Source organism: Schistocerca serialis, chromosome 2 (assembly GCF_023864345.2).
Source record: "Schistocerca serialis cubense isolate TAMUIC-IGC-003099 chromosome 2, iqSchSeri2.2, whole genome shotgun sequence".
NCBI classification, from domain to species: Eukaryota; Metazoa; Arthropoda; class Insecta; order Orthoptera; family Acrididae; genus Schistocerca; species Schistocerca serialis.
Window position 1 is genome coordinate 417,167,596 of NC_064639.1, and position 15,792 is coordinate 417,183,387.

Sequence of the window (15,792 nt, forward strand, 5' to 3'; positions counted from 1 at the left end):
CACAGATGTGCGCTCTTGCCCGTGCCCCTCTACACGTTGTGCACACCCTGCTCGGCAGCGGGCAGCGAGGCTGCTCATGCTGATGCATCATGCAGTGCAGTGGGTCATCTTGGGAAAGTGGGGGGGGGGGGGGGGGAGGGCGTGAGTGGGTTGAGCTTCAGGAGCTACGCTACCCAAAAAAGCAGGCACATGATGGCAGCTGATGTTATTGCACGTACAATAGCTTACTTACCATCACCCATCATAACAAAACTACTGATTTCTGAGCGCAGCCGCAGGTCGCACCTAGTACCTAATATGTGTGATCATTCCAGAAAAGGCAGTACCAGATTACATTTGTCCAGCATCGAGGCACAACACATTATATCTTTCTCCGTTCCTTTCTCCATTTCAGCTGTAGGATTGTGGAATAAGTTACTCTATGACCTATCTGTTATCCAAAATCACTCTGAATGCAAGTATATATTTTTCACCATTAGTGTAGCGCCTTTCTCTGTGCTATCCTCATCATTCTATCCTCGTTTTCTTTTCATCTCATTTGCTAAAAAACACCCTATTACTTCTCACTCTTCCTCTGATCAATCAACTCCTTCTTCACATTCATCCTCCTGTACTGGTATTATGCGTTTCTGTCATGTGTGACTTCTTACATTCGACAGGCACATAAATAGGAAATTGCTTGCTGTTAATAACACTGATGTCTCTTAAAATCACATTTTGCTGATTATACAAAATATGATTATTACTGTTACTATTATATGTTACTCACGTAACACACTGTAATGTTTACTAACAGTGGAAGCGCAATTACACGTGAAATAACTGCATAAACAAATGAAACTTAGGTGTGGCATCCAGGAAATTATTTAGGGAAAATAAAATGTAATTACAGTGTATCGATTACAACAATTTGCATACTTCATCTTTTTATTTATACAATTAGCACATTTAAACACCCATATTAAACTAAGTTTTATGTAATTGGTCTGTTTGTCTGAATATCTCATGTTCGTTCACTGAACTGACCACTACATAACTTGCTCTCCAACGTGACGTGTAAATAAATCGAATATTGCATCCTGAACTAAGACCCACAATAAGATTTACAAATTCTTTAGCTTTTTATTTGTGGCGATAATCGCTTTTACTATTTAGGTATCTCAGGTATACGTCTTCATAGCCAATTACGACTTTCTTTAAAGATACTCATTCCAAAGCTTCTTTCAATTCCGCGCCAAGAGCACATCCTCTCATTCAGTAATGTCGCAGGGAATTTTCTTGTCGTAGCCGTCTGACATCTGTGGAACGTGACCGCAGGTGGTGGGCGACTTACTCGAGGACCACCTTCCTGTATGGCACCCCGTCAAACAACGTGTCCACCAGGTTCTGTGCTATGGCTCGGTACGATTCGTATATTGCCGGACCTACCTCTTCAACGAGTGCTTTCCAGTTCTCGTTCAGAACTTTGTTGGTGTTTTCACCTGAAATGAAATCAAATACATTTCAAACTGAAAAAACACTTATTTGTCAACAGCAAACAATACATTTTAGTAAGAGAGGAAATGTTAATGCAGCTTCTACGAGTATGTCATCTTTTAATCCATGCGCTGAGAATCCTACCGCTGCAAAACTAAATTAAATTTGTGCCGAGTACACGGTTACGTAACGTAAAAACAATCCAACGTCGAAAGTGAATGAAATTTTAGAGAGTGTTTTACCAAGTGTTCAAAAACGGTTCAAATGGCTCTGAGCACTATGGGACTTAACTTCTAAGGTCATCAGTCCCCTAGAACTTAGAACTAATTAAACCTACCTAATCTAAGGTCGTCACACACATCCATGCCCGAGGCAGGATTCGAACCTGCGACCGTAGCGGTCGCGCGGTTCCAGACTGTAGCGCCTAGAACCGCTCGGCCACCCCGGCCGGCTACTAAGTGTAGTGAAATATGTTGGGTCTATTATTATACAGTTTTTGTTGCGATCAGTATTTCGCAAACTGTTAAAGCTGTAGGGTAGAACGTAATTGTGTTTTCAAACGGGGTTCACATTCAGTGGTACAGCGAATTGGTGGTATCTGTGAAGGAAGGAAACAAGGAAGGTTAGAGTTTGGCGAAATGTCAAAACGAAGTCGTTAGAGACTGAGAATAAGCTCGAATTAGGAAGGAAAGGGGAAGGAAATCGGCCGTGCTCTTTGAAAAGACCGTCCCGGCATTTGCCTTAAATGATTTAGGGAAAAACACAGAAAACCAAAATCTGCATGGCCAGACGCTAATTAGAACCGTCGTCCTCCAGAATGTTGGGCCGATGTGGTAGCCACTGCACCAGCGTACTCGGATATTGAGTGTATTAGAGGGGCGAACCTGATTGTAGTCATATACACAGGGCGATTCACCTGCAACCCACAATGTCATATCTGGGCCTTCTCGCTCGCTACGAGCAAACCATTACCCTACAGAGAAAAATTAACAGGACCTTTTTGTAGGAAATTAAATGTAGTTAAATTTTTTATTAGAATACGTTTTCTTTAGAGATGGTAGTTTTCGAGTTATTCCAAAAATACGTACATAAGCGATTTTCAAACACTCTCACACTCAGTAAGCTTCGGTCAGCATTTCTAGTAAGTTGTTCATCGCACTTTCTCCTGCCACTGTACAAAAATTTGCTATTCTACGAATTACCTCTCACAGTCCATCGTTCTTGGTCTTCATTGGCTGGCCTTATTGTACCACCGGCTTAGTCGAGCGCTTCCAAATTGTAAAATTGACATTTTTTACAATGTACATAACAGCTTTGTGAATATCAATAAACCATTAAATCGTTGTACTCTTCAGGCCTTCTGACAACGAAACTACATTACTTGTAGAGGTTAAGTTTGAATCGAATTGTCAGCGTCGTTGGTTGTAGTGTTACGTTTACAAAAGTCATTTTTCTTTCATTCCTTTCGCGGCTACGGTTAAATTAGAAATGCTGACGAAATAGCCGACTACGCTGGTGGTCTAATAGTCCAGTCATGAGACCAAAAAAGGTTCGAATATCGGTAATAGTTCGTATATCCGGAAATTCTTGTTCAGTGGTAGAAGGGAATTCCACGACCAACATACTAGATACCGTGACTGATGAGGGATGCGTGTGTGGATGGAGTTGCGTTTCAAGGTCACTTTTGTACGTTTTTCTTGAATAACTCGAAAACCGTGGCCTCCAACGGAACCGCATCCTAGTACAAAACTTAGCTATATAAAATTTCCTGCGAAAACGTCCTGGTAACTTTTTTGCAGTAGCTAGTAATAGTCTGCGCGTAGCTTGCGAGAGAATATGAAAATCTCTCGCGTTGTTTCCCAAGGTCAGATATAAAACTGCGGGTTGCAAAAAACGACATCGGTACAGGCAGCTGAATCTCCCTGTATGACACGCATTTCCGGCTTTACTCATCTGCAGAAATAAGCAAGTAATAGGAGAGCACAAAGCCGTACCTTTCCTTCAACACATTTGAGCTTATAGTTCAACGATCATTCCCTGTATATTCATTCGGGAGCTTCTCCACTAAAAGCAAGTTTAGCTTTTCCCGTTCTATTGACTGACTTTTTTGATAAGACTTCTTGGTGTTGAAAGTCACAGACATTGAAAGAATATGGTTATATTGATACTACAGGGGCTGAGTATATTTATCAGATTCACATCTTTCACATTTATGGCCAAAGCCTCCAGAAAATCACCGTGGCAAATTAACAGTCGCCTTTCAGTGTCTGGAATTCAATGTGTTCTGTAGAACGCATTTCCAGTTCGAAAATATCTGTGTTTCGACCTTAACGTAGTTGTACAGTGTGCGGCAGTGTTCATAGTAGGATATTAAAAAACACACCGTCAGGCATCAACTATAATTTATTTGTTACGTCTTATGTCAATTAATAGTTAAAGGTATGCCATTTACTAATGTGTAGGTCATTGTCCATTGCGTGGATTACTTTTTGAATATGACTCCTGTCAAATGACGCCCCCTCTGCACAACACATTCGTCTAGGCGGCGTTGGAAGTTTTCCATAACTCGGCGTAATTCCCTGGGACATTGCCGACAGCAGTTCTGATGCAGTGCGTCAGCTCAAGAATGGAGGCACAACGTTTTCGAAACACTTCTTGCTTCAGGTAGCCCCAAATTAAAAAGTCTGCACGTGAAAGGTCAGGTGAGCGAGGCGGCCAAGAAGTGTCACCAAAACGCGAAATTAATCTACCGGTAAATGTCTGTCGCAAGAAATCCATGCAATTCTGTCACCATTTCTGAGTTGAAGGATCGCATCAGAACTGCCGTCGGCAATGTTCCAGGGAATACGTTACGTCGAGTTACGGAAAGCTTCCAACGCCGCCTAGATGAATATGTTGTGCAGAGGGGGCAACATGTGACAGGAGTCATATTCAAAAAGTAATCCACGCAATGGACAATGACTTACACTTTAGTAATTGGCATACCTTTAACTGTTAATTGACATAAGAGGTAATACATAAATTACAGTAACTGCCTGATGGTGTGCTTTTAATACACTACTATTAACGCTGCCGCACACTGTATTATATTAAATCCTAACAGCACAGTTTAATTATTATTAATTATTCTTATGTAAATATGATGTCTTAATAATGATTGAATTTTAATTCGGAGGGCGAGATGGGATAAGTACCCTGCACAATAGTTTCAGCGGGCTGTTTCAGTAGACTTACTGTTGACATTGACGACACAGGGCGTGAGGTGCTGCCTGCTTGGGAGATTCAGAAACCAAACACGTGTGATTTCTGTCCCACACAACCATCTGATTTCAAAGCGTATGATTGTTAATGATGTGTCAATTACCTGCGACTAATTTACGGTAACATACTTTTCAGAATCTTAATGGAACAAGTACACAGAAAATCATGGATTTGTCGGTCGAATAAATGTTTGTGTAAGAGAATCAAATTGTAGTAAGCATCTGCATAACGAAACAGTGTTGTGTTTCACAATTTAATGTACGTTGAATAGACGCTATGAGATTATTTTTATGTACCAAACTTAACCTCATGTATCAGCATTAATGTTGTAATTTGTCTGATGAGCTAAATTTTCAAAGTTTTTGATGTGTTGGAGTAATTCCACATGCAGTTTATTACCACAAGCTATTTCTTAAAACGATATCATTACATAAGTTATTATTTATACTTTTTTTGAGCACTCACCAAGAAATTTGTCACCGTTGAATAAATTCTGCAGGTTTATTGTCAAGTGCCCAACTTCACCTCTGGAATCCACCACTGTTGCCTTCATATAGTCAGTGCCACCCTTATTAAAAGGTTCATAGTTTATTATGCAACTGAAGGTCACATTTTCTGGAAAAATTGCAGTAGTGCAGATTATATTCTGACAATGATTGTACTGTAGAAGGCAAAGATAAAATGAACGGGAAGACAATGTTGTGCTGGTTATGTGGAATGTACATATGTAGGCACTGAAGTGAATGAGGATGGTCAGGTAAATGAAAAGATGTTAAAGAGTAAATATTAAAGTACAGCATTACTTATAACCGTGAAAATTACACTACGACTTTCAGAGAGGCAGTACAACACAAAGAGATTTTTTAGCAACATTAATCACTGTTTGTATGAGATCCGTAAAAGTGATCACCACGTATCTCTTCGTACATCAAGGTGTTGGACAGAGCTGTGTGAGAGGAACATGTCTCTAGAAAACATCGCATCTCGTGGTAGTAATTGGAACCTACAGTACCAGTTTCAGAAGTTGTCATGGTCCTGTCCTATAGTACCACTACCACTGATTTCTATTGGATATTTGGGAATTCTAGCTTTTCTGACTATCAAATTATGTCTGCTACCACTTCCCAAGATGAAAGGGTGCCTCCGGTTAAATGAACGGCCTTCTAGTAGTTGGCAGTCATATATACATATTAATGTTAGAACGTTTCAGAAGTTTTCCTTACATAATATTACGTGATATCAATATCGGTAAGAAATGGATATGTTCGATTCTTCTACGAAATATGCGTGGAATTAGTCGGATGAGCTTCAGTGGAACCAAGAAAAAATATGCCAGCGGTGAAAACGCTAGGACGCAAATTCAAAATGAGAGCGCTTCATTCTTATTTTAAACGTTTGCGCTATTGGTGTCTGACGCTTTTAGGTTAAGAAGTAACAATACTAAAATTTTGTAAGAAAATGAAACACATGATAGATTCGTTTATTAAAAGTAAAGAGTAATTGAGTGTGTGGGGGAGGGGAGGGTGGGGGGCAGAGTGGTGGAACTGACGCCATAGAAGTCGTCTTTCACCGAATGCAAGAAGTTACCAGTCTGTGGAACGAAACATGGGCAGTGAGGGCACTTAGCGGAACGCCGAATGTACCACAAGAACTGATTTTTTTCTTTTGTAATCCATTTTCTTTCCCACTTCAATATAATTCTCTTTTTTTAATTTCATTTTTTATTAAGGGACTTCTTATCACTCCTTGAGCCCTGTCTCGCATTCACCGTAACATACACCTTCTTCGGATCGGGAATGTAGCCTATAGCAATTTTTTTTCAAAAGCATCGTCTGTGTTACGAAAGTGACACGTAAATACCGAAGACAGTCCTCTTCTTGATGAATATGATAATGTTTAATAACCTCTTCAAGAAGCAAAATACTCATTTTGGGAAATAAGAAGCCTCTTCTTTGAGAAAACTCTTCTTCGTAAACGATTAAGGATCTAGTTTAAAAGACAATAAAAGAACTGAACTTATTGAAGAGTAATGAACCTGTTCTCAGAACCCAGCATCAACTGCCCATGTATAAATATTACTTAAAATCCATGACGATCGCTTTTTAGAAGCTAATGAAATTCCTCCTGCACAACAATAAAAACTATAGAAATAATAAGACTAACCTTGGAATTATGGAGGACTACCACAGTCATAAATTGCGAAATTTTGATTTACATTTGTTGCCGAGTTTATCTTCTATGATTTAATGTTGTTGCCGTAAATAATCTCGACAATCACCTGTAAACATTCATTTTCAACGTAACGTGAAAATGACCAGATGTTCCATTACTCAGGCAAAGGTATTATTTTTGTGTGCCAGGTAGAGAGACCAGTCCGGACCCACCGTAATAAATTCAGCTGTTGACCTAGGTGTATATACCATATTTTACGTGCACAAGCCCACAACTGATTGTTATCTCTGCAAGTAAAAATATGTGCTGTGTAGCCTATTAATTGAACCGAAAAACAATAAGCCGAAGTGGCAAATTTTACCCAAAAAACCTTGTCTCTGTGGTAAGGAGTTGATAACCGAGGTGTACCAGTAACTACGTATGATATTTGACATAGACCGCTGGCCGACTGCAGCAAAGATTAAGTCCAAGTAGTACATTTAAGGTGCCAAAGAAAACTGGCTGCTCCTCGAAATTCTAAGTCTGACTAACGGCACTTTTTTGCAGCGAGATAGGATGCAATGGTTTCCGGAGGAATTGTTGTCTTCCCCTCGAGCTGCTGTAGTGCTGTATCTACTCTTGGTCTAGTGGTAAATGTCGCACAGTGTGAACACACAGTCGCGATTTCGCGTCCACTCTTTCGTTTAATTTTTAAACAGCATTTCGTCTGTCTGCCACAGACATCAGTCTGATGGAACATCAAAGGTAATTTTCTACTCATTATGACTCACAAATAACCCAGAAACCTGTCTGCACATGTGCTCGGGGCTGCGACGAGATCAGAACAGTGTATGCTCTAGAGTTTCATCGCCGTACAGTGGCCACCAGCCATTCACCACCCGTCAAGGTAAACGCAGCACAACGCACATTGTCACTGAAGTTCTAACATTAGCAAGCATGAAATTGTTTATTATTGTGATTCGATTTCCTGCGTGAAGTAACTTCTATAAAACGAACGAACACAGTTGCACTGACACAACGATCATAGGTTGCTGGGAGCGTATTTATTAGCTATGTTCTTTACTTGAAGTGCTGGTGTTTATCTTGCACTTACGTATTGGACTTTGCATACTTTAATCTAAACAACGCTTTTTGAGCGTTGTAACATAAAGTTTCAAGTGAAAAAATGTCTAACCTTGACAATATACATTTTGCTTTAGGTTTAATACAGAGATGAAAGTAGTGGAAGCTGCTCGAAACATTGAAAATTTAAATCATGTTTGGGCCAAGTGCCATCGGATAAATCACGTCAAACAAAGAATTTTCGTTTTACAAGAAAAATTAACGATTTTCCAAATTCAGGAAGTCTTGTTACTTATGCTATGAGCTGTAACCATTTAATCTTCGTGAGACAGATGCATTCAATACGCAAGGCTCAAAATTCTAGCGTGTTCTGATTCAAGGCATCAAAAATCAAACAGTATAAGTTTTATTACATTTAAACGTCATCAATTCTCTTATTGAGAATTTCTATAACATACAGGGCTATTACAAATGATTGAAGTGATTTCATAAATTCACTGTAGCTCCATTCATTGACATATGGTCACGACACACTACAGATACGTAGAAAAACACATAAAGTTTTGTTCGGCTGAAGCCGCACTTCAGGCTTCTGCCGCCAGAGCGCTCGAGAGCGCTCGAGAGCGCAGTGAGACAAAATGGCGACAGGAGCCGAGAAAGCGTATGTCGTGCTTGAAATGCACTCACATCAGTCAGTCATAACAGTGCAACGACACTTCAGGACAAAGATCCACCAACTGCTAACTCCATTTGGCGATGGTGTGCGCAGCTTAAAGCTTCTGGGTGCCTCTGTAAGGGGAAATCAATGGGTCGGCCTGCAGTAAGCGAAGAAACGGTTGAACGCGTGCGGGCAAGTTTCACGCGTAGCCCGCGGAAGTCGACGAATAAAGCAAGCAGGCAGCTAAACGTACCACAGCCGGCGGTTTGGAAAATCTTACGGAAAAGGCTAAAGCAGAAGCCTTACCGTTTACAATTGCTACAAGCCCTGACACCCGATGACAAAGTCAAACGCTTTGAATTTTCGGCGCGATTGCAACAGCTCATGGAAGAGGATGCGTTCAGTGTGAAACTTGTTTTCAGTGATGAAGCAACATTTTTTCTTAATGGTGAAGTGAACAGACACAATGTGCAAGAACTGCGAGCTCGCATCAACGATGCTTGCGAACTCATTGATGGGGACATGCTGCGCCAAGTGTGGGAGGAACTTGATTATCAGCTTGATGTCTGCCGAACCACTAAAGGGCCACATATCGAACATTTGTGAATGCCTAAAAAAAATTTTTTGAGTTTTTGTATGTGTGTGCAAAGCATTGTGAAAATATCTCAAATAATAAAGTTATTGTAGAGCTGTGAAATCGCTTCAATCATTTGTAATAACCCTGTATTGATACAGGTAATAATTTTATACATTAGTGTCAGCGTTGTATCCATCAAACATGTTCTGATGGCAAATGGTTCCCCTCTTTCATTAGCAGAAGCTCAAATAGAACTTGCACTGCACACATTCACTGGTTTCATTATCTTTGCGCCTTTTTCAGTCATCGCATACGGTTTTCTTTCACAGTAGACTTTGATACGGTTACTTTATTACTGGTAGCTTATAAGGTCTGTGAATGTTCATTATTTTGCAACCAATGTTATGTTGTCTTTTCATATGTGTTCCTGTGTTTTGGGAATAATACCAATGACATTCTCCAAAAAGCCATCTTTTAAGTTTGTAATGATTAAAAGATGCGTTGCCTACTCACAGTTTTTACAGTGCAGCCACTGTACATTATCCTAATATTTAATGAGATTTGCAGTTATCACTACACCTAAGATTGAAAAACCAAAATGTCAGAGCCATATACCATAAAGCAATAATTGTGGATTGAGTATGTTACCAAATTATGCCTTCATCTTTCACAAATTAATTATGTAACAAAACATCATTTTTCATTCACATGACTAGAACTGGAATATTTTTTGGGTTTTGTGAGTACACAGTTATGAAATTGTAGCTCTAAATAACGTATTAAAAGGGTTTCTTTATGTCTGCTCCACCTGCGACATCTCCATACTACATTAGTATGACAGAGAAAAGCATGTAAGCAAGAATTTTTTCTAAGTCCAAACTGAATAATATCATGCCAGTTTGTGTGTATTTAGGATCCCTTATCTAATATGTTATGTATTATTGTGGTAAGCCGTAATTAATTTACCTTCGTATAGTACATATTTCAACTGCGTTTTCCATTAGTTTATTGAGCACTGCAATAATACATACGAAAGAAATTTGTCCGATTATTTAAAACAGGCTGACGACCATGTTGAAGTAGTTTACTGATCCCATGCCTGCGGAATCCTACTGGTTCCGAGTTAATTGTGTCATCAAGCCAGATTTGAAGTTTTTTTTTGGTCCAGAAAGGAATTTGCTATGTGGTTATTCGATAAATATTGAGAAGGTAACCATCTGAGGGCCAAGATCGGAAGAATAAGTGCGAAGGGATGACACTCGAAACAAACTCGTGGATAGCTCTTTTCGTGCCATCAGCAGAATGCATGCAAACGTCATCTTGCAGAAGCAACTCTTGATGCAGTTTTGTTGGTCGTTCCTTAGACCCTGTATATTGTTCCATAGCTGCAGCAAATGCCAACTGCAATACGCTAAGGGATGGTTCGAGAACATTTTTCCATACAGCCAACTTATGATTTGATGCCCCTTTTTCCTTCGCACACTTTCACCCACGTCAGTTTTCGCTACTAAGTACGGTACACACTGCATACAAATCTTGCATTTGGGTGCACCAGACGCTCCTGTCAGCCTGGCACCTCAGGCGGCTGTTATTAATAGTCGAGCGTCCTGTATAGAAATCTTACCGTTGTGGCGCCTCTGTTGCCCGTCTCTGCTTGGCGTCCGGAGCGTCAGCGTGTGTTGATTGGGCCTCAATACACACACACATACACACACACACACACACACACACACACACACACACACACAAACACACACACTGGAACAGTAGTCCGTATGGCGCAACACTCTTTTTATGCCATGGGATGCAAAATATCTGTTCACACTGCCCTTTGGCCAACATGATCTTTTGTAAGGGTTCAGCCGTTAATTATTATTTTTTAAGAAGATAAAAAGAAGCATCATAATTCGTGACCACTAACAATAACACTTAGGGATTCTTGACAAACGAATAGATGACACTGAAACAAAAATCCCGTAACAGTCACCCTTTCAGTTTCTGTTGTCTTGAATCAGGGCATGCAGTGCTCTTACATTCAACTACTAAACTTTACCTATTGATTGAAACTGTCTCACTAAGGTTAAATGTCACAGTTCACAGATCAGTTATCAAGGCTTACTGGTGTAGGAAATCATTGATGCCATAACAATCTTTCCGTGAAAACTTAAATTCTTTTTTGAAGTGATTTGTTTCATAGCACTGGCCCCACACACGCTATAAATGTTTCGAGCTGCCTGAACTACCTTCACCACTCTATTAAACCCAAAGAAAACAATCTCTTGCTAATGTTAGAACTTTTCCAACTTACAGCTATTTGCCAACGGTTGAACGGCATTCGCAAGATCAAATAAGCAAAATCCAAAACAAATCTGCAAGATGAATACTAGAACTTCAAATTAAAAAATGGCAATTGATGAATACACTCATAGCAGCCTGCATGTGTTGTGTTACTGCACTGTAGTCACTCGTTTCATTGAGGTTATTTCTCGTGGAAAATCAAACTATAACAATAAACCATTTCATGCTTGTCTATGCGAGAGCAGAAACACGCCACAAATGTTTGAAAAGGTTTTTCTATTACTGGTGAGTTTGAAACTGATGCAAATTATTCTTGTCGTCCCATCAAACTGATAGTCGCAACAAATATGCGAAATGTAGTTTGAAAAATAAAGGAATGGATGGACTTGAACTTGTGTTTGCTTGTACATTGAGCGGCAATTACCACCGGGCCACAATCAGATAAAGCAGTACCACAGCCCGAAAGGAAGACAACACTTCCTTCAGAAACTCAGTTATCCTACACCCTTCCTCGATTGTGCAGATAACCGGAATTAGGTGTGGTCTGTATTATTGGCATCTAAAGTGAATGGCTCAGACTTATAGTCTCAGCGGCAGTTGGCGAGTGGCCAAGTTTCCTGTCAAAGATTCAACATTAGACTGAAGTATCGAAACGTGCCTATTCTTCCAGATTCTTCTCAGTTTCGTGATGGTTGTTTTATGATTCGTCGATGTGGTGGCAGAGCAGTCATCAATATCCTACAGACCAGAGCTGCCTTGGCCCATAGGGTCCATATCCTTAACAACTACAATCGACATTGCACCGCTTAATGGTACCTCCTCATGTATAATGAAACTTCCAGGGGTTGCTCTAAGGTACTTGCCGAATAAATGGCACAAAATAGAAGACAGACTTGTAACGAATTTCACCATTAAGGCGACCTAAACCTCAACTCTGTACGGGAAGGGCAGTTAAAACGGAGGGGACCTTGAAAATGTGATGGCCAGATCACAGTCGGTACGATACTTATTATCATAGGCTTCGGTGGAGGAAGCGTCGCCGCAATGTGATGGAACTTTGACTGTACATAGCAATTAAAAAACTTAAGGATGAAAGAAACTTTCACACAATACGTCATTGCCAAGTAACGTTCGTAGAAGAAACCTGGAGTATACACAGACAGTATTATCCTGAAGCTAATTGATAGAAATACCCAATGAAGAGAACAGAAGTGACACTTTTATTCAAAGGCAGTAATTACAGTGATGTCGTCGCAATTTCATATGGCTCTCTGGACGTTACAAAGAGCGTGACTTCGCTTATTAGCGTTTATAGTGACTACAGATGGCAACTCATACTCTGCAATGTGGTCCCATGCTGACCACAAAGTTGATAAGTTGTCCTTGCGGTAGGGCGTTCCATTCCTCCAGCCGTGCTGTCTGAAGGCGCCTTACCACGGTTCACGCGCCTACGCCCGTCGGAGGTTTGACTCCTCCCTCGGGCATGGGCATATGTATTGTCCTTAGACTAGTTAGTTTAAGTTAGATTAAGTAGTGTGTAAGCCTAGGGATCGATGACCTTAGCCGTTTGGTCCCATAGGAACTCACCACAAATTTCCGAATTTTTCCATTCCTCCACTAGGGCGGTTGACAACTGCTGGATGGTCATTGGTGCATATGGACATGCTGCTACACGTCTCCCCATCTCATCCTACACCTGCTCGATACGATTTAAATCGGGGGAAAGCACGGGCCAGTTCATTTGCCAAATATCCTCTCGTTCCAAGGGTTCCTCTACCTGCACAGTTCCATGTTTGACAATATTCCTGAGTGCATTACATGTTTCCAGCTCTCGCCATGTGAGGGTAGGCCCAGCGTTGTCGAATATGACCGTTTTGGTGGCTCAGGTGCTATGGTGTTGGGAGGAATGATGTATGGCCTTACTGATCTCCAAATCTTTGAGCACAGTATACTCATCCGCAACGTTATTGTGACACTGCAGTCCTTCCTCAGGTGCGTCTCAACATAGATGCTTCACTTTTATGGATGACAGTTTGCGACCGCATTGAACAGCGCAGTGGAGGAGTTCGTGGAACGAGAGGATATTGGGTAAATGGACCGGCCTGCCAGCTCCCCCGGCTTAATTCCGATCGAGCAAGTGTGGGATGCGTAGGGGAGACATATCGGAGCACGTCCAAATGACCAGCGACCAGTCAGCAGTTGTCAAGCGTTGGCGAGAAATGGAGACCCCTACCACAAGAATTTCTTACCTATCTTATGTCCAGCATGGAATCTTTGTGCAGAGCATGCACTGCTGTCCGTGATGACAATACACCCGATTAAGAATTATGCCCATTTATAATATCCAGGACACGATAAAAATAAAATGTAAATGTTGTGTGACTAGTGCCTCCCGTCAGGTAGACCATTCGCCGCGTGAAAGTCTTTCGATTCGACGCCACTTCGAAGACTTGCGCGTCGATGAGGATGAAATATGATAATTAGGACAACACAACACGCAGTCCCTGAGCGGAGAAAATCTTCGACCCAGCCAGGAATCGAACCCGGGCCCTTGTGATTGACATCCTGTCGCGCTGACCTCTTTTTTTCCCCCAATGATCTTTACTGAACAAACTAACAGTACATATATATACACTATGCAAGAGTTCTTCAAGGTACCATTTAAACATATACAAATGACTGTTAATTAAGAAAAAAATATTTCATAAACATTATACACAACAAAATATAACATATTCTGTCTTCTTCCTTCTTTTTTTTTTTTTGGTAGATGCATGAAACGTGGAGAAGGGTGTTGCATCATGTGACAGGTAGGCATGGCACACCCCAACTTTGAGGGGGATCGAGGAAGACGCTGCGGAGATAACCGGCAAAAGTTTGTCGGTAAGATGGTTTTCGGGTGAGGGTGCTATGTGCTTTCACAACTTTGTACCAGAAGTCGAGGACTGTATGCGGACCACTCTGAAAGAGGTATTCTAAAGCCTGTCCTCGAAACCAGATTAGGGTATGGTGCTTAGCAAGAGGGCAGTGAAATGTCTGGGGCAACAACAAGAAATCCGGGGCTACCGTCGTTGGCGGGGCACGGAGGTAAAAGCCCATGATTCGTTGGATGAGGAGCCATATGTTTCGTTTCAGGGGGCACGTAAGACGGTACTCGTCGGTGTCTTCGAGCTGACAGTCAGGGCAGAGTGGGGAGGTGGCCAGTCCTATGCTATTAAGTCGGCTATTAGTCGGGAATTTTCCATAGACTAAAACATACCAGAGTGCAGACACAGACGACGGTAAAAAGGGTGCATGTACACACCCCCAAACCGTTCGCCAGTTAATGTCAGGGTGCTGTAGCACCATGGGGTCGCAAGGGTTCGACAGCATGAACAAACGATAGTAATCTTTTGTACGGGGAGGACAGGTGAATCGAAGACCGGCCTGAACGTAGCTGAGTTCTATGAAACAATCGCCGACGTGGCACAATAATGGAGAAATAGGTGCCACATTGATCGGTGGATCGAGAGAAGCTGGTCGGAGGATGTCTAAGAGACTGCGTGTTAAGGACGGGACCGGCCCCTGCCAGTGCCGCAACAGTGTGTGGACAAAGAGTGCAGAAGATCGTGCCCGCACGTTGACGAGTCCAAGGCCACCTTTAGCAGGAGGCAGTGTTAGAGTGTTGTAGCGGACTTTGATAAGTGCCCCTGCTGACACGAAATATCCAAAGGCTGATTGGATGCGGCGGCCATGGAGTAATGGCATTGGGAGGATCTGGGCGACGTGTACCAGTTTAGGGGCGACATACATGTTGACGTAGGACACACGTTGGGTTGGTTTAAATTACGGCGCACTTCACCGCGGACATGGTGCCGAATCGACTGCAAAAGCCGTCGGTAAGCGAGGGCCACTGTGCGGTGTGTGGAGCTCGTAAATTCGATACCCAAGTAACGAAGGGTGGTACTGACTGGGAGTGGGGTCGGCACCATGGCCGGGAGGCCGCGCCCAATGTGCACCATAGTCGATTTACGGACATTAAGAATGCTACCAGAAAGACGTCCATACTGGTGGATCCATTGGATGGCGTCATTGAGTTCCGTGGAGGAGCAGTTGAGAAAGAGGTGATCGTCCGCATAAGCCCTGCATTGAAAGGTTTAGTCACGCAAAGTGAGACCCTGCAGTCTAGAGGTAAGACCAGTGACGAGGGGCTCAAGTGCAATGGCATATAGTAAGGTAGACATAGGGAATCCTTGACGCACAGAGCGGCGTATAGGAATCGGTCCTACAAGCCTCCCATTGACTTGTA

The 15,792-nt window shown here is 41.9% G+C and overlaps 1 protein-coding gene across 1 annotated transcript in view; it reads right to left on the bottom strand.

Annotated features, from left to right (window-relative positions):
- Positions 1-896: 896 nt before the first annotated feature.
- LOC126455584 (protein takeout-like) overlaps positions 897-15,792 on the bottom strand; it is a 73,514-nt gene continuing 58,618 nt past the window's right edge. Inside the window, exons 5-6 of the mRNA XM_050091342.1 lie at positions 5,203-5,352; positions 897-1,481 (exon numbers count right to left, since the gene is read on the bottom strand). Coding sequence (XP_049947299.1) covers positions 1,330-1,481; positions 5,203-5,352 — 302 coding nt within the window. The 3' untranslated portion in view covers positions 897-1,329. The remainder of the gene's footprint in view (positions 1,482-5,202; positions 5,353-15,792) is intronic.